Here is a 20,094-nt window from a genome sequence, read left to right on the forward strand (position 1 = left end):
ACATTTATTGTCTCCCATTTGCCGTGTCTTCTATCGCCCTATGTCTAGTATCTGAGTAGCTGTCTGTCTGGGATTACTTTGGTTTTGTCCAGGCCATTGCCGGAGTCCTTGACTGGGAGGGAAACAGTAAAATGTATATGTTAGTTTTGGGAGGTGATATTTTTTCCTTGTAAATCAGAGTTATGTATTTATAATTTTTTCTTCTTTTGAACAACATACCTTGTAAATATTTGGGTGTATTCATTTTAGTGGGATCCTGGGCTGGTGTCTGGATGAGACTTTGAGATGATCTCAAACTAAGTACATTGATGGTATGCTCTTGGAATCTACATCTGTTCCCTATGTTTGAATCAATTCCCCTTTGTCTTACTTTTCCTTGGGTCCTTTAATTGTAATTCAAAAATTTTTTGACTATCATTTTCTTCCTTTACACTGTCGCTGATATGACGAGTTGCAAGCTCTGTAAAACCCTAAACAACATAAATATCAAATTAAGAAATTAAGGAGCGTAAAACGCGTACCCTTATGAAGAGTATAAGTATTAAAATTGTCCCAACTATCGGGAGCCTCTGTGGTGTAATGGTAGCATGTCTTACCAGTAATCAGGTCTGAGGTTCGATCCCCAGTCAAGGTAGACTGATTTTTTTTCTCTTGTATTTCTCTTTCTTGCTTTGTCTGGCACCTTTCCTACACACTTGTTAAGATCTTTAAAAACATAAAGAATAACACTGACATGTCCAACAAAACAACAAAAACAGCTAACAAGTTAACATCATCACACTTTGACATCCATATGATTTGAAAATCAGTAAACACAGCTAGCTTGGAATGTAGGAATGACCAACTGGAATTTGTCACTCCCATAACGTCTGGAGAGTTACAGATTACTCAAGTATTGTTTAACAAAAAAAAATGTTTAAAAGAGAAAAAAACGGTAAGGTGAGTAAAAACATCAGATATAGGTATGATTATATATACCTCGATTATTATTGAGCAAATATCAAAATCATCTCATACATTCTGTCCCTGCGGAAAGTTGCCATTTAAAACTCCAAAAGTTGCCGTAAAAAAGGGCAAAAGTTGCTGGGCAGTAACGTTGTGGGCAGTCTTATTTTTTCCAATAAGAAAACGCTCCATTTCTCAAGTGGTGTGGTCGTGTATAAACAAATAGATCAATATAAATTATAAATGTAGGCTACTGCAAAGGTGTTTCCCGTGCTGTCACAGTCACAGCTACCACCGAAAACGAAACGTTAACGAAAGTAGAATGCCTTGTTTTGATTTTGATCTTCAAAAACAATTATCGAAGATAGGAGAGTTACATCCTTGAGTTATCGAACTCGAAGCCCAGTCTCTAAGAGTTGTGCGGTCAAAAAAAGCTCAGTATCCAGTTAGTTAAGGGAAAAGTCCACCAAAAAAAAAAATATTCAGGAAAATCGCAAAAATCGCAGAAAGTTGCGGGTAACAGCTAAAATTGCGGCCGCGAAAAACGACGGGGACAGTACATTGACCGGAAGTATAAAATTAAATTCTGAATATCGTATTAAAAAATATGGCATATATTTTATTTCAATCATTAGGGATATATATATAAATAATATACTAAAATGAAACAAAAATTAAAAGGGATTGTAGCATTATCCCATTAAAGCACCCTCCGTATTCACCTCCCACTCCCCCTTCCCTCTTCCCCACCAAGTTTCAAAAGGTGGGAAGATTTACATAAAAATTCGATTTGAAGAACTCGAAGAGTATTAACCAGTGTGTGTTAAAAATTGAAGTCAAAATATAAAATAATGAAACAAAAATAATGTGGATATTTTGTCAATATGTGGACACACTATGAAATTCAACTAAAAGTGTGATATAATAGAAATTATTGTTTCTTGGACATAAAACAAAACCATGGAGAGACAGGAAGTGAAATGCTGTTTTGTTTAAAATCACTGAATTCTAATATTAATATTTGAGCCAATTATCATTAAAATCCATCAGAAGTTTGTGAAGTTATACATGTTCACGCATGCACACAGGTGGAAAGGACAAGAGTAACAATTTATGACAGATAATGCTTTGCATTACGAATGGAAGCAATAATGATTTTTGCCCCTCTTGCAAAATGTTGTCAAAACCAGTAACACAATTAGAGAATGACATTGTCAATATGTTTATCTATAGCGCTCTCATACTTATGGCAAAGGCAATAAAATAGCTGCTCAAGCATATAAAAATATAAATAAAAAACCATATTTTTTTAAATTGAAGCAATTTCCCTTTATCATGTCTGTCAATACCTATATATCTTTGGAGTCTTCAAACTCTTTTCCATAACTGGTCCGACTAAAAATTATAGTATCTAGCTTTGTTAAAAAAACAACAAAACAAAGCAAAAGAACAAACAATAAAAAAATACAAACCCCTGAGCTTTGTGTAGTGTAACATCCACTGAATGTGTTCAAAGCGCTTTACAAGAGGTTTAAACAATCCAACAGCAATACTTTACATGCAGGTTGAGACAATGTAGTTAATGGCCAGGTTACTTGTTTTACACCCGAGTACAGTGAGAGAATATGAGGAAAGAGCCTTCTCCAAGGACTCTACTCTGCACCACCCACAACAAGACTCAAGTCATGGATCTGCGGATCATTAACATTGTGTCATATTACAACATACCTGTCAACCATGACTGTACGTCAGTAAAGAAGCAAATATTAAAATCATGAATGAATTCGGTAAGAATTTTGTAGAGCACATCTACAAAACAATAACACATTAAATAGTGTGTTCTGCATAATCCGTGTAAAAAGCACTACCTACAGTAGGAGATAATTCTGAGGGATATAATAAAATGAATCGAATACTCTTGCTCAATATTTCAAAACAGCATTCAAGAAAATGAAAGAAAAAAAAAAATCAGGCTTTCTTGTTCTAATTTGAGAGAAAAGCCGGGGTAAGTCCAATTTTAGTTTTGTTTTTTTTTTGAAAAATTTTCAATTTGGCCATAATTCATTTGATATTTTGATTTTACTGATATAAAAATATGGATCCATTCTGAGTTAAATATCTAAAATTTTTTAATTTCATTATCGACTTTGGCCTTGACATTTGAGTGAAGGTTATCCTTGGTCTCAGCAAGTATGGATAGGGCCAAAGCTTTTACTTCTTTAGAACCTTTAGCCATAGCTTGGTACAATGGAAGGGTGTACTTCTGTTTGCCTGAAAGAATGAATGAAAAATACAATTAATGAAATAAACAATTTTATTCATCCCAAGGAGAAATCTTAATTTTTGGTGTATGCCAGAGAAATGCTAAAATAGTCTACTATATAACGAAAGAGTGAAAATGGAGAGGCTTCGTATGGGAACAAAACAAAACTGTTTCGTTCCCATACGAAGCCTCTCCATTTTCACTCTTTCGTTCTACTCTACTATCGATCATAGTTTTAAATGGTTCCATATTCTATTATATGCAAATTACAAAAATATAAATATAATAAATTTGCAAAAATATTAAAGAAACAAAATGACAAGTTTACAAATTAACTGACACAATGTTCAGTTTACCTAAAGCTGATACAATCACCACATAAATCATGATAAGAAGCACTGAACATTAATTTGGTCATCAAATATGTTTTATAGGTGGTCTGATCCGAGCTTGACCTAGTTCTCAGATATATTTCATTCAACAGGAAAGTACCTTACAAGCAACACTTTGTCAGGAATACAAAATGATAGTCGTTACTTCCATTACTCAAGACTATTGCAATAACAAACATTGATAATGCTGCCATAAATGACCAAATCGTGTTAATGGTCACACCTAATTTTAGAGGATGGTCAAAAAGTATTCAGCGTCACTAAACCTAAATATATACATTTAGTTTTTTTGGTTAGTCTTCTGTATATTTCTTAATAGCAAAAACTGCTTGATAAGACTTTGGACAAATCGAGGATAACATTCTCTCAATTTCACTCAAATTCGTTTACCAATTTCTGATCTCCCATAATGGGCTGGGAGATCACTTGCTGTGTCTTCGATCCCCCTATATCTGTTTTCCAACTTGATTTCGGTCTTTGTCTTGGAATGAGATAAATTAGTTTTGCCCTGGCCAGAGTTACTTGGTTGGGAGGGAAACTGTCAAATGTAATTATAGTTTTAGGAGATGATATTTTTTCCATGTAAATCATCTCAGTTATGTACTGTTATATTTTTTGTTTTCAAGTTGTAATGATCTGTAAGCATTTGAGTGTATTTCTCTTAGTGGGATCTTGTGCTGGTCTCTGGATGATGGATGTGACTTTTAGGTGATCTCAAACAAAGTACACTGGAATCTACACCTGTTCCCGATTTGAACCATTCCCTTTAGTCTCACCTTTTCTCCCGAGCTTTTAATTGTAAATCATAGAATTTTTTACTACCCCATTGTCTTCCTTTTTACTGGTGCTGAAATTACCTATAGATCTATTTGTCCTGTTACAAGCACCATTAAAAATAAATAAATAAATAAATAAATTATGTGTGCAGTTTTGTCATTGGACAACAGAAAGCAAGGATTTCTTGGAAACTATGCATGGAACACTAAGGGAAAAATTGATACCTTGACTGTGAAGGAATTGTCGAATGTTGTCAAAGTGTGCCCTGGCATCATTCTTGATCACTATTTCACACCATCGAAGGCGAATCTGAAATAGATAATTTTTGGGATTTTTTTGGTTAAAGGAAAATGGTAAGATTGATTATGGTAGTGATTACACTAATCTGAAGTGTGAGATCTTGAAGTTTGTAAGAAGCAAGTACAAAAAGGCCATTTTATAGTTGACATGTAGAGTATAAATTGGAAATTTGTCTCCATCTACTATGGTGGGGAAATCAATGAAGCATTATAAATAACATTAAGCATTTGGAAACCGTGGTAAAGAGTTATACAAATGTGAAAATGTATTTATAAATATACACTTTATTGTATAAATTAAATAAGAAGAAGTGGCCCACAGGTTAAGGCATTGCATTGTGACCCAGAAGGTCCCAATTTCTAGCACTAATTCATGAACTCTCATTTATTTCTTTGGTTTTTTATTAACCCCCAATTTGCTCACTTTGGACACCAAATAGACGTTTGTTTGATGAATTATCTATATCCATTCGATGACACCTAACTATGCCACATGGAAGGGTGGAATTTAAAAAAAGAAAAAAAAGAAATTGAAGTGAAGACTAAAATGATAATGATGAAAACATAGATGACGACACAACGCACCTCTGCATTTTGTGATGCTGGCAGGAATGGAATGGCTCTCCCGATCTCTTCCACTCTGGTGGTTGATGACAAGGGAGAACACTCTGCTAGCTTGTCAAGCATGTGGAGTATTTGATATGTGCCCCACTTACTAATGTCAGGGATCTGGTTCATCTATGGAGATGATGGTTCATTGATTGGGGAATAAATACATGAATTAAATAAAAATCAAAAAGTAAATTTGGTTTGAAAAATATTTGAATTTTCTGTTTTAAAAAATATTAAGGTCATTTAAATTGATCGCTACCAGTTTTCTGGCCAATTAAAAAAAAAAATACCTGTCTCTCCAGAGTATAGCAGTTAACTAGTTAAATAACTGTTTCAGGCCATCCAGAAAATAATTGATATTTTGGAGCAATAATAAATGTATTCTTAATATTTTCACTAATCTTTGGTTATTCCTGTATGTAATACATCAAAGATTTGATGAATTTCTCATAGCGTAACACCCGTTTTTGTATACCCTCCTCGAAGTTTACCTGCCAATGATTTACAGCAATTATGCATTGTTTCTTGTAGCTCGTTCATTGGAATTGAAAATTTGGCCTGCAAAAAATTGTTTGAGGTGCATTGAAATATGAAAATCACTTGGAGCTAAATCAGGATCATATTGAGAGGATCAAATTGTTTCCAGTTAAAAATCCGGTTTGGTTTTTTGTTTGTTTGTTAAAGTAGTTGTTGCAGTCTAGTAATGTCGTGAAGCAAAAGAATGCCAGAACTGAGATTCCACATTTCTGTTTTGAATTGCTTGATTCAATCTTTTATTAGAGTTTCACAATAAAATTCAGTATACTGTCATGCTTTGAGGCATAAAGTTTACAAACAGGATCCTCTTACAATCTCACAATTTTAGTTGATAATGCAGATGTAAACTTTGGCGGTGACTAGCATGTACACTTCCATGCCATTGTCTGCTGTGATAGCTCGTGCTATCCATATCTTATCTCCAGTGACACTATAAGATCGAGAAGTTTAGCCTCTTCAATTTTGTAGTATCAAAAGGAACAATGTAGCACTTTCGTGATGTTTGGATTTGTTGTCATCTGTCAGCAACTTGGAAAACAACAGCAGACGCCATTGATATAGTTCAATCTTTTGGTTACAAATTCATAAAAGACAGTTGTTGAACTTTGTGGAAAATTTTCATTGAAGACAATAAACTGAAATTCCAGTTTGACAAATTTTTTCTGCCAATGGCAAGAGAGAACTTATCTGGTACAAGCAATGGTTGTCCGCTTTTTCTTTCATTGTGGACATTGTCATGTCAATCTTTAAAGTTGTGCAATTGTAGAACATTGCATTCTCTCCATAAACTTTACAGAGCTGGCGATGGATTTCATATACTTTACGATACCTTGTATAAAGGAATCGACTAACAGACCTTTTTCACAATCAGATGGGTAATTGATCATTTTGAACTTCAAAAATTTTTTTTTATAAAACACTAAAAACAATAACAAATATGGATATTTAATAAAGTTAAAAAAATGCTTTAATTATTAGTTTATGTTAACTGTTATGATTTTGTTTGAGACTTCTGGATTCAGAAATGAATAAGACAAAAACACACCAAGGCTCATAATTAGGAAAATCTGAAAATGAGCACTCACCACATGCAATTTATAATATCAATTACTTTCTGGATGACCTATTATAAAGCATATCGCTTTTTTTCTCTCTCTTACTTTCATCATTTAAATAAATCGGTTTTAAAAAGTATGAAGCGCATACATCTAACTTTTTATCAAAATCAATAATTTCACCTCTCCATGTCTATCTGCTAAAATGGCCGACACCCTCTCTGCTGGTTCCGTGAGCTCTAGGCCCTTGGAAAGGTCAGGGGTGTAAACAGGATATCCTGGAGAGTTAAGCCACATGGAAAATTCCAGTCCTGGTCTTAGGTCAAATAATTGATTGGTGGGTGGTGGGGGGAGGGGAAATTAATGTATATTAATATTTGTAAATGTAGATAAAACAAGTAAAAAAAAAAAAGGCAAAATACAATGAGAGGCGATGTTAGGACAAATAATGCCTCATTACAAAAATTACAATTATTTCGTGGTTGAGGAAAGCAATAGCTGCAAAGGTGAACAAGCGCTCAATTTTTAAATGAATATCAAAAGTTGGTTGAATAGAAAAGACCATATAGATAGTATGCGCTTGGCTAAGAAGCTCATAACATTGCCATCCGGAAGTATAACGGACCAACACACAAAACTGTGAGTATCCATGAACGTTTATAGTTGGGTTAATACAGTTCAGTGAGCATTACTCATAAACTCAGATGGCAAAATACAATAACAAAGACCTGAGTGACGTCATCTTCGAACTATCTATAGAAATTTGATTTGTCCTGACCTTTAGAGTAGGGAAGAGTAAGATTATCTTATTAGAGGGGAGTAATAGACCGTAAAAAATAAGCTATGAATAGTTTGTAGAGCACGTTATATATCTTACCATTTACCTTCCATATTTTACAGCCCTTGACAATCGCAATTGAATTAAGAGAACCTTGAACCAACCTCTTTCTTCTTATATAAACCAACTGACTTAATCAGATTGAGCAGTGCTGTCAAAGTGCATTTATACAAGAAAAAATGAAAAAAAAAAAAAATCACTCTTTTCCCCGATAGTCTGTAGTGTATCTTTAAAGGTCTCAATATTGCTTATAAACTTGATACCAACAGGCAAGTTGTACTGAATCCTATGTATCTAATATTCTCTTTTAAAAACAAATAATAGATCAGGTACTATCACCCAATCCACATACATACTTCTCATCCACTTTCTCCTCCTTCAGCTTTGGAAAGTAGTCAAGGAAAAAGTCAAACAAGTCCTCAGCCACAATACTCTGATGTAAATAAATCGATTAAAAAAATAACAGCAATATAAATAGAAATATTTAATGGGAATCAAAACAAGCAACGATGACAAATCTGTATGTTCTCCCTCTACTTGATATTTGACTTGCAAGAAAGAAACACTATAATATATCATCATCGATCAACCATGTCATATGTCTATCCTATATTAAGTGTAAATAATCATCTTATAGCATCATAAAATAGACTTGGATGATATTTTATCTAACTTAGAGAAAGACCCATAATAAATGACAGGAGTAATCATAAGAACTCATGACAAATGACAGGAGTAATCACAAAAACCCATGATAAATGACAGGAGTAATCACAAGATTCCATCACGATGGATGAGAGGACTAATGAAAGAGAGGACAAGAACCCATGATCAATACCAGGAGGAATCCAGACCCCATGATAATGACGGGCAGTAAATCACACAAACTCATGATAAATGACCGGAGTAATCACAAAAACCCATGACAAATGACAGGAGTAATCACAAAAACCCACGATAAATGACAGGAATAATCACAAAAACCCATGATAAATGACAGGAGTAATCACAAAAACCCATGATAAATGACAGGAGTAATCACAAAAACCCATGATAAAGGACAGAAGTAATCACAAGATTACATCACGATGGATGAGAGGACTAATGAAAGAGAGGACAAGAACCCATGATCAATACCAGGAGGAATCACAAGAACCCATGATAAATGACAGGAGTAATCACACAAACTCATGATAAATGACCGGAGTAATCACAAAAACCCATGACAAATGACAGAAATTATATAATTACAAGAACCCATGGGATCTTAGTGTTGTGGCTTATATGTGAACTTAGTTCATTTATAAAATTTATCATGCCTTTTCATAAGCTATTTTTATAATAATATTATTAATAATAATAATAATAATAAATCTTTATTGTACTGTAATGACATTGTGTCACATATAGTCATGTCTTACTACACACAAACTAAATATATTTCAGTATAATTTCAAAATATACGTCTTCCCCTCAGCCCCTCTCTCTCTCTATCTCTCTACTCTACTTTTTCTCTCATCTCAACATTTTTACAAATAGTCATGTCTTGTGATATAGATACATAAACTAAATACATTCCGGTTAATCCAATATAATATACTTCTCTCGCTCCTTGCTCTACCTCTCATCTTGAGAGTTGTCGATATAGAGTTTGTTTTGTTGGGGAGAACAAAAATTAATAAGGGACAAAATCAGTGACAAAGGCATCCTTATAATAGAAGACCTTACAAATACAGAATTCTTTCCAATTGCTGACAATAAAATCATCTTAAGTCAATAATGGATTTCAGAGGTCAATCCCAAACACTGACACCAACAATCCTGGGTCTGGTTGGGGTTCCCTGACCTCCCATAGTGGACAGGGAGGTACATACTGTGTGTTCTATCCCCCAATATCTGTTTCCAACTTGCTTTCTGTCTTTGTCTTGGAATGAGATTACTTGGTTTTGCCCTGGCTCTGGCCGCATACCCTGGCTGGGAGGGAAACAGTCAAATGTATAGTTAGTGTTGGGAGATGATATTTTTTCTCCTTGTTATTCATCTCTCTATTATGCACTGTATTATATTGATTCGTAAAACATTTGAGTGTATTCCTCTTAGTGGGGACCTGTGCTTGTGTCTGGATGAGACTTTTAGTGATCTCAAACTAAGTACACTGATAGTGTGCTCTTGGAATCTACATCTGTTACCTATTTGAATCAATTTCCCTTTGTCTTACTTTTTCTTGTGTGCTTTAATTGTAATTCTAGAACTTTTTACTATCCCATTGTTTTCCTATCAACTGGCGCTGATATGACCTAAATGTGTTGCAAGCGCCGTAAAACCCTAAAAACAAAACAAACAACAATCCTGGGTAATACTTCCAACTCTTTTACCTTGTACTGAAATTTTTTGACATAAGCTTTGAGGAAATTGTCAAATGTGTTGACATCTCCCACCAGACTCTGCAGGTAGCAGACAAAACTGTATCCTTTCTCATACGGCGTCTCATTATAAGTATCATCAGGGTCCACTCCTGGGGCAATTTCCACTCGCAATTTGGTTAAAGGGTGGTCCTGAGAAGAAAATAAATCATACAAAAATAAAATATTAGTTAATTCATCTTGTCATCATCTTTTTAAAAAAGTAGCCTCTAAGAACCATTGGCTTTCCCATGCCAGGGACGAGTATGACACCAATGCACATTTGACCCGCGATTCCTCGGAGTCTTGGGTTTGGGACTTGAGGTTTATTAATGGTAGTCATTCATATTATAGGGTGGGGGGTCAATCTTGTTTATTCTATACCCTTTGTTGTCCTTTTTAAGGTCTGCTCTCAATGTGTTCTCAGGTTAAAATCCACTTGACATCTATCATCTTTTGTAAATTGTTTTTCTGGTGCGAAAAATTTAAAACTGGCCTATGAGAACACTTTCTGTCAAGATTGAGGGGGAGTTGGTCCCTGAGCTAAATGAATATCCACCTATCATATGATGATAACATGTGGTTGCAATACACTTACGATCTGAATAGGGTAGAGAAATGGTGACGTCACATCTTCTACTTTTCCGGTTCCAAACTCCTGGGATTTGACCAGTCCTTTGGAGGACTTATAATGAAAAGCTTACATATTGAATCATAAGGTGCATAACTTTATTAGTTTCAGTTAGTAGCAGGATGTATACAGTTGGCAGATTCTTAAGATTATGGGACGTAAAAGAGCGAGGAAAGAGGATCTTTGATTGACAGTCAGCATATATTTAGACTAGAAAAGAATATGCCATCAATCTGAAACCAGAAGATCCTAACTTCAATTTCCCCAAAACATAGTAAACTAAAAGCCTGTCTGTTGCTTACATGTGTCGATACTATGTGGTCATGGTCAATGATAAATGAAGACGTGTATAAACCAGGAACTTTGAGTGATGTGTAAGTCGCCATGACCTTCAAACTGTGTGTGACATTATCATCGTTATTATTATATCGTCTCCAAACCACAACCATGGATTTTCGTGGAACTCAATTCATAACATTTCTAAATGATTTTGTATCTCAAGTCATTCTGCCTGCCAACCTATACGAGATATAATCGTATCCAAACCGCAACCATCCATATTCTGGGAACTCTTTTCACAACATATGTCACCCATAACTTCCAAACGGTATTATATCTGAATTAACCAAATAGCAAAATGGATTTAACAGTAAAACGATTGGTCATTACATGTGAAATTAAAGATTTTGTCAGTTAAACAGATTTTAATCATTCTCTTTAATAAAATAAACACACAAAAAACTCAACATGTCCTATAGTTTTGTCAGTTTAACAAATTTTAATCGTTCTCTTTAATAAAATAAACACACAAAAAATTCAACATGTCCTATAGTTTTGTCAGTTTAACAAATTTTGATCGTTCTCTTTAATAAAATAAACACACAAAAAACTCAACATGTCCTATAGTTTTGTCAGTTTAACAAATTTTAATCGTTGTCTTTAATAAAACACAAAAACTCAACACAAGGTTGATAGATTTTGGTGCATAAAATAAATTTTGAACAGTTTTAATCAGCCTGATATGACACTGTTTAGAGGAAATAAGTAACCAATTTTCATGACCTTCAAACCGGTTGATAATGTTGATGATAATAATGATGAAGACAATGACAATGATTATTTAACTTACACTGCCCTCTTGATCCACATGCCTTCTGAGCAAAGCCAGTCCAGTCTGTGCCTCAAGACATTTGAAAGCCTCTCCCATCACCACATCTTGAATACGACGCTGGGCAAACATGGTGAAACCCTTTAAAAAAAATAAAAAACGATAAATTAATTACTAGAAAATCCTAAACTAAATAAACAGGCTTTAGTTGCTTATAATTTAATTGAGATGATTCGGATGAGCAGCATCATCACCCATCAATCTCTAAACTAGAACCCCCAAGGATCACAAAGATTGGGAGTCCAAAACAGACAAAGAGGTGTTCCATACTAAAACTCACTAAGGTGGCAGCAGAGAAGAAGGCAAAAGACAGTTCAGTATGGCGGACACTTGACTTGCAGAGATTCTTTGCTCCATTTGCTCCTCGAGGAACAAAAAGGAATGTGTGAGATTATGCTTTCAGGTAATAGTTTTGATTATTTTCCCCTTGCATTTCAGTTCCTACAAATTGCTTCTTCATAATTCATAAATCTTTTTTTTCAGCTGCTCTTCCTTTTTATTATTTTTTCAAAACAGAAATCAATACATTTTTTATTCTCATTTTCAATTCAATAAGAATTTTCCTCTAACATTAAAAAAAATTTAACCTGAAAACTAAAGTAAGTTTAGAAATAATTGGAATAACTGACATGTTTGGATTATGTAATTGGAAGTTAGATTTAGACTGTTTTCTTCAGGTTCACTTAAAGGCTGATTAAAATAGGGCTTGACAAATCTCAAAGACATATCAATCTAAATCGTCCCTTCGACAATAAATAAATGGTTTGTAAATTAAGCTGGTAAAAAGAAAATGGCTAGGCCAAAATATTCAAGTATTAAAAAAAAACTAGAATTAATCTCGATTTTTACTCTTTATTTACTGTCAAAAGAGTCTCCATGGCACTAACTAATCTTTCACACTACAGTTAACAAAATAAATATAATCCCTTTTAAATTTTAAAATGGCTAAATTTTTTAGAAAATAAATACACTTTATGGTAATGAAGTTTGCGCTTCACTCACTAATAGCAGATGCAATATTCATGGCCGGATATTAATATTGAATGGTAATATTCCATCACAAGGTGTCATTTCATGAAGAAAAGAGAAAACTCACTTATAATAAATAGTTGTAGTGCTTATGCATGACACTTGAGTAAAATAGTAACATCCCTTGTTTTTCTTACACTTTCCATCACTATGTTACCAAGCGCATAATTCTGACTGTTTTAGCTATTATCTAATAGTGTCTATGTAATTGATCATCCTTTTTTTTCAAGCACTTGCTATAATTTTATATATATATATATATTTTTTTTTTTAGTAGTAGTAATTATCAGGACGTTAAACCAGATTTCTTTATCAGTTTCGCAGATAAAAATAAACCCATGAAGAATAAAATAATACTAAAATACCTCATTAAGCCAGAACTCACTCCAGTTTGCATTAGTTACAAGATTACCAAACCAGCTGTGACTCTGTTGAATTAAATCATTGAAAAAGATTTTAATGTTTATGTGTTACACATGGACATCAGCAGATACGTCTACAATGATAAGTTATACTGACACAACACCTGTTTTTCTCCCTTTTGGTCAGAAATCTTTTACTTCAAAAATCAATTGATTAAGATGACCACCAACATGTCAACAATTCTTAATATTGTCTCAAATAAAAAATTTTATGACAAAATACTATAAGAAAAAAAAATTATAGCCAAAATGAGATAAATAAAAAGGTGTTCTGTCGTTGAAAGCAAAAATTATCGCTAACAAGGGTACAAGTAGGGTAGGCCAAAAAAGCTTGAAATCCAATTTCAACAAATTCATAAAGCCTGAAACTTATTCTTAAAAGTGACCTCCTGCTTCATGTCAGTATTGTGCGGGGATCGTCTAAATGCCGGAAAGAAATTAAAATCAATTTACACAAAGCCGGAAATCAGGGTAAATCTGTAATCTTGCACCGATATCATTATATCTATTGCCTTCTCTCTAATCTTCCATTTCTCTCTAAAATCTTATCTCTTTTTTTTTTGTTTGTTTGTTGCTTTAGGTCTCTTCCAACACAATTGAGGTTATATGAGAGACCGCTGAAACAAAAAAACAAGCAATCTAACAAAAATAGTACAAATGTCAATCAAAATCATAACCTAAAGATATCATAAGCTAAATTATAAATAACCAAGAACAAACAGGCAGAGGATTTACAGGAAAAAAAATATCCCCTGTCAAAAATACAATCACAAACCAAAGAAGCAGGATAGGCTAGTAAAGAGAAGAAGAAACGACATCACTATCGGATCGTACACCCATGCGAACATCATAGGTATACGATTCAAGGGTGATGCTCCCATCCAACCACCCGCAAATCTTATCTCTGTTACAGAAAGTGGTTCATGCTCTTTGCAGAAATTGCTTGACCCATCTTCTGCTTTTGACACAATCAATCACAATCTTCTTCTCAAATGTCTTGAAATTACTTATGGTGTGTCTGGTGTGGCGCTTGATTGGTTTAGGTCATATTTGTTTAATGATAAAAGTTCGACGTTGTTGTCACAGTGATTAATCTTCACAGATGTGATGTTTGGGGGACACCACAGTTTATTGACATATATAATCACTCCTCCCCCGGTTGTTTTCCTTGCTCCAGTCCTGTCACCACGAAACAATGTATAGTTGTCTAATTCGAAACATTCACTTGGTGTGTTACTATTTAGCCATGTCTCAGTTAAGGTTACTATTGAAGCAGTGTAATAGTCATTAGAATATTTGGCTAAAGCACTGAGTTCATCTATTTTGTTATATATTGATCTCACAATTCCACTGATTACTGATGGTAAAAAAGAATGTCTGTTTGATTTTGCCTTTGTTCCACCTTTCTGACCTCGCTTCCTGGGTTTAATGAAAGACAGATCACATGATGGTGGAGGGTGGGGCAAGGGTGGTCGAAGGGCACAGAGTGTGGCAAGTGAATGATGATATTGGCAAATACGTATTTTCAATTGTCTGACATATTTTGTCGAGAAGTACTCACAAGGATAAGAATTAGTCCAAAAGACAACAAGAGAATTATATAATAAGTTCCTACAGAGCACAAGATGATAAAAATCAAATATAACTCTATCAATTTGATAATTTGATAAATAAGTTCGGAGACAACAACCACGCCTGTAGTCCAGTGCCTATTACTTGGACTCTGACTAGAATGAGTAGGGGGTCACATATCAAGATATCTATTTTATCCTACTAAATTTTTTAATATCTCTGGGTAAGCCCCTATACTTACAATCTCATGAATGACCACATCTGTCAATGACTTATCCCCCACCACAATGCAAGGGGTTACAAAAGTCAGACATGGGTTCTCCATGCCCCCAAATGGGAATGATGGTGGCATGATGAGAATGTCATAACGACCCCACACATAATCTCCGAACAGCTGCTCTCCGGCCTTCAGGTAGTCTTCCACGACTCCATCAAACTCTGCCTGGGCTCTCGACTGAGAGGAAACACAATATATATATCAATAAACTGAATTTTTACGCAAATTTCCATTTTTCGAATGCATAAAGTTTATCATCATTGTTATTATTATTATTCTTATTATTATTATTCTTATTATTATTATTATAATAATACTACTACTATTATTATCATTATTATTATTATTATTATTATTATTATTATTATTATTATCAATATCATCATCATCATCATCATCATCACCATCCTCATCATTATTAAAATAATATAATAATAATAATAATAATAATAATAATAATAATAATAATAATAATAATAATAATAATAATAATAATAATAATAATAATAATAATAATAAAATTATAAATAATAAAAATAATAATAATAATAATAATATAATAATAATAATAATAATAATAATAATAATAATAATAATAATAATAATAATAATAATAATAATAATAATAATTTTTACTTTTATCATCATTATTATTACCATTATTATCATTACATTTATTATTATGATCATTATTTATCATTATTAGTTTATGTTTCATAAAGCATTCCGAAACAAGGGGGAATACCAAATTCATAGTTTCATCATAAAAGGCAGGATAAGATGAAATAAATAGCACCCAAGGGCAAAACTTGGGATATTCTTCTTCTAATAAATGTGATGCAAAATAAAGCATTATGGGTAGGTATACTGTAACCACCCTCTCTACAACCCCATAATTCAGTGGCTTTGTCTTCTAGTGTGACACTCGTCTTCTAATCGATAGGTCCCTGGTTTGAGTCCCATTGTGGTGGTGGAAAGGTAGCGGGGGAAAGATAAATCCACTGCAAAGCCTCTATACTCACATTCTCTCACAATATTCGGGTGTAAAATGAGTACGAACAATGGTAACAGCACTGTCTCAGTCAAAAAAAAATATCTCAACATTGTAACAGCACCCAACAGGCGTCTTGTGGCTGTTGACTTGTTGGGGTCCCTTGTATAACAGTTTGAGCACATTAATTGGATACTGCATGATAAAAAGGCTCACACAAAATACAAAATTGATTGGTATGTCACTGTAGTGTAAAGGTACTCACAACACTGCCTAAATTAGGGCTGAGGGCTCCAACCTGTGTTTAGACATTTTAATCTTAGTATGACCTGAGAAAAGGCATTTCACATGCAACATTCTCTGACCACCCAGCAGTGACTAATTGGCTGGGTGTTAAATTTTGAGATAGACGCATCTTATTCATTGTGTAACAAACAGTATATTACAGGGTTGCCAATTCAGGAAGTAAAAATTTACTGAAATTTTACGCAAACACATTTTCTTTCGGAGAGCTGAACTCCAGTAAAAAGACATTATGTACTTACTTTCTTTATATTTTTTACTCGTTTAACAGGTGACTGGAAAATATACTGAGGGTTTATAATATAACATACTGAATTCCATAATTATACGGAAAATTGTCAAAACACCACAGAAACCAGGGCTGATCCCACCTTCATGGATATGAATGGCTTTGATGGACTCCTGACAATCTTAATCACATGAAAACAACGAAACGTAAAACTTTGTGGAGTCTCCTAGCGGTAAGACTATAAATACAACTGAAAATCCCAAACCATGAAAATAATGTTATTTTAGGCACTTTTATCTGTTTTAAGACTGTCTGCACGGGAAAGGAATATAACAATTCCAGAAGTTGTGGATCATAAAAACATGGATAGAAAATAAGCTGCTTCAAACAAGGACAAAATATGTAGTGAGGGATGCTTGAAGCTAAACCCCTTTTTCAACAGACAAAGTAAGTAGTCCTTCAAAGCCATTGGGCCCATGGAGCTGGAGTTTATCCCAGTTCCTATAGCATGAAATGGACTATAATATTTGCTTGTAATCCTTAGGACAGGACACTAGTCTATCGCAAAGTACTTTCCACCAAATCTAACAGACTTAGCTACCAATTCACTACTGGATGGACAGGGGGGGTGGGGGGTGTCAGAAAAAAATCTCGACTGCACCCGGGATCGATCTTGGTTATTTTGCTTGGATAGTGAGTGCTCTACCTACTGAGCTATCGGGACCCTTCTTCAACAGACAAAAACAATATTAAATGGTAACACAATAAACAATGTCTGAAAAATCATTAAATATAAAAATTTAACATTGCTACATAATAGTTATTCCTTAAATCCATCTACTCACCAACATGGTGGGTTCTGCATAGACAGCACTGCGTGGACCAATATTGGCACACTCAAGGTTTCCAACAGCCAGTGCGATTAGGTAGGCTGGAATGGGAACAGTCATCTAGCCAGACAGATAAATGATAGAAGCTGTTGATTCCCCTTTTTATTTGTAGGTGGATGAAGGGTTTAATTTTGAGAATTCAATTGGACATTGACTTTGTTTTTAAGGGTTTTAGGGCACTTGCAACACATTAAGGTCATATCAGCGCCAGCAAAAGGAAGAAAATGAGATAGTAAAAAGTTCTAGAATTACAATTAAAGCACCCAAGAAAAGATAAGACAAAGGGGAATTGGTTAAAATAGGAAACAGATGTACATTCCAAGAGCACACTATCAAAGTACTTAGTTTGAGATCACCTAAAAATTCATTCAGACACAAGCACAGGTCCCCACTAAGAGGAATACACTCAAATGTTTACAAATCATATATAATATGTAAACAAAACATAATACAGTGCATAACAGAGAGATGGTTTACAAGGTAAAATATCATCTCCCAAAACTAACTATAGATTTGACTGTTTCCCTCTCATCCAGAGTATCAGGCCAGGACCAGGACAAAACCAAGAAATCTCATTCCAAGATAAAGACAGAAAGCATTTTGGAAAACAGATACAGGGGGATAGAAAGCACAGTAAGTGCCTACCTGCCCACTATGGGAGGTCAGGAACCTCACCCAGCAATTGGACATTGACTATGTTTCCTGTTACCAATCCCACAGTCTGGTTAGCCATTGAAACATTATTGTACATATTGAGAGCCAACTGCCTCCAATCACTTCGGTCTTCACTTGACTCTTGATTTCAACTATAATAAAAGCTAACAGTTACTTTTTAATGGATCTATGACAATTTCAGGCCTGCGACCGAGTGATTACCATTATATACAGACCTGCCTATTTGAAAATATCAAAATTCGTAATTTGTGTCAATGACATAATCAGTTGGAAGGTGAAAATTTTGGATTTGCATTAAAAAATTTATTTTTTTTCTGAAAGATATGCTCCCCAGAGCATTTTAATCTTTATTTGAGGTAAATCGGGTGGTTTATCAAGAAGTTATGGTCAGATGTATGGGAAAGGTATCCAGCAAATTTTCTCAAATTTCATACTTTTTCAACTTGACTAGCTGTAAAAAATATTTAAAAGTGAAATTAAGCTTTGATATTTCCCGATGATGTAAAAAATGACCTTCTAACTAAACTTGGCAATATCTCAGTTCAAACCTTTTCACCATCCGACTGATTATGTCATTCACTGTAGCATTTTTTGGTGATGAAAATTTGTAGTCGCTATAGTTAACTTAAATAAACAATTTACCCTACAATGGTTAAATGTTACATTTTTTCGTTATAGTAGGCAGGCCTGTATGCCTAGAGAAACCCAGAGGAAAACGTTATTTTTACTGTAATATGAGCATTGAACAGAGGTTTAGCTAAAAAAAAATAATCTGAATCTTCTTTTTAAAAGCAAGATCCGGCTTTAAGCACTCTCTGCTTGATTTACAGAGGGCTGTGCTTATAAACAGAGACCACTCTATTTCAAGTTAAGATGAGGAATTTTTATGCCTCTAGGGCATTTATTGACTAAATGCTTCTTTTGCGAGTTAACCCGTTGCCATGTTCTTCTAAATACCCCTATGACTAGGTTCCGAGAGAAATAAGATTTTTTTCCTCTCCAAACGATATGTTTTTACATCATCCAAAATAAAGTGACTCATGGAAAATATAAACAAAATCTAAAACGTGCAAAAAAAAAAAAAAACAAACAAAAGTGGACAGCAAGCCAGGACATTATGAGAAATAAAAGGAGATGATGAGTAAATGTCAATATGAAACAAGGTTTCTAAAATGGTCTACAACCTTGAAATGAAAGCAATCCTTGTCACCAGAAATATTCTCCACTTCTCCAAATGAGCTGTGGTTGGCACTCATAATGGCCTTGAACCCTTTAGGGACCTTGACTGTGGCTGTATAGGTAGCCTTGACAGCAGGTGTGTCCTGACAGGGGAACAAACATCTGTTCATAACAGCTTGACCTTGTGTGTAAAGGAATGGATGGGTTTTGTCTGTGGACGGCAAAATAAACGTATCATATTTTTACACAGGATCCACTTCAAGAGTGATTACTTAAACTGTTACAATATATATATATATATATATATATATATATATATATATATATATATATATATATATATATATATATATATAAAACAAGATACAACCTCCACACCTCAACATTTAGAAACACTAACAAAAAAACATCCACAAAACTCAGCGAACATATTTGGAAATTAAAAGACAACAAACTAGACCACAACATTTCATGGAAAATTTTATCTAAAGCAACAGGATACACACCAACATCAAAACAATGTAGCTTATGCCTGGAAGAGAAATATACTATAATCAAACACCCTCATGAAGCCACACTCAACATGAAAAGTGAGATGTACGGAAAGT

The 20,094-nt window shown here is 34.1% G+C and overlaps 1 protein-coding gene across 2 annotated transcripts in view; it reads right to left on the reverse strand.

The window, feature by feature from the left end:
* Positions 1 to 1,543: 1,543 nt before the first annotated feature.
* The window catches only part of LOC144979611 (aminopeptidase B-like), a 33,075-nt gene continuing 14,524 nt past the window's right edge, over positions 1,544 to 20,094 (reverse strand). For both annotated transcript variants that reach the window (XM_078926394.1, XM_078926392.1), the window contains exons 5-15: positions 19,492 to 19,697; positions 17,588 to 17,692; positions 15,184 to 15,396; positions 13,314 to 13,376; positions 11,881 to 12,000; positions 10,094 to 10,273; positions 8,075 to 8,151; positions 7,064 to 7,196; positions 5,262 to 5,414; positions 4,602 to 4,686; positions 1,544 to 3,216 (exon numbers count right to left, since the gene is read on the reverse strand). In XM_078926394.1, coding sequence (XP_078782520.1) covers positions 3,065 to 3,216; positions 4,602 to 4,686; positions 5,262 to 5,414; positions 7,064 to 7,196; positions 8,075 to 8,151; positions 10,094 to 10,273; positions 11,881 to 12,000; positions 13,314 to 13,376; positions 15,184 to 15,396; positions 17,588 to 17,692; positions 19,492 to 19,697 — 1,487 coding nt within the window. In that variant the 3' untranslated portion in view covers positions 1,544 to 3,064. The remainder of the gene's footprint in view (positions 3,217 to 4,601; positions 4,687 to 5,261; positions 5,415 to 7,063; positions 7,197 to 8,074; positions 8,152 to 10,093; positions 10,274 to 11,880; positions 12,001 to 13,313; positions 13,377 to 15,183; positions 15,397 to 17,587; positions 17,693 to 19,491; positions 19,698 to 20,094) is intronic.

The sequence above is a fragment of the Berghia stephanieae genome, chromosome 9 (assembly GCF_034508935.2).
Source record: "Berghia stephanieae isolate SIO BIC M18660-M18661 chromosome 9, UCSD_Bste_1.3, whole genome shotgun sequence".
NCBI classification, from domain to species: Eukaryota; Metazoa; Mollusca; class Gastropoda; order Nudibranchia; family Aeolidiidae; genus Berghia; species Berghia stephanieae.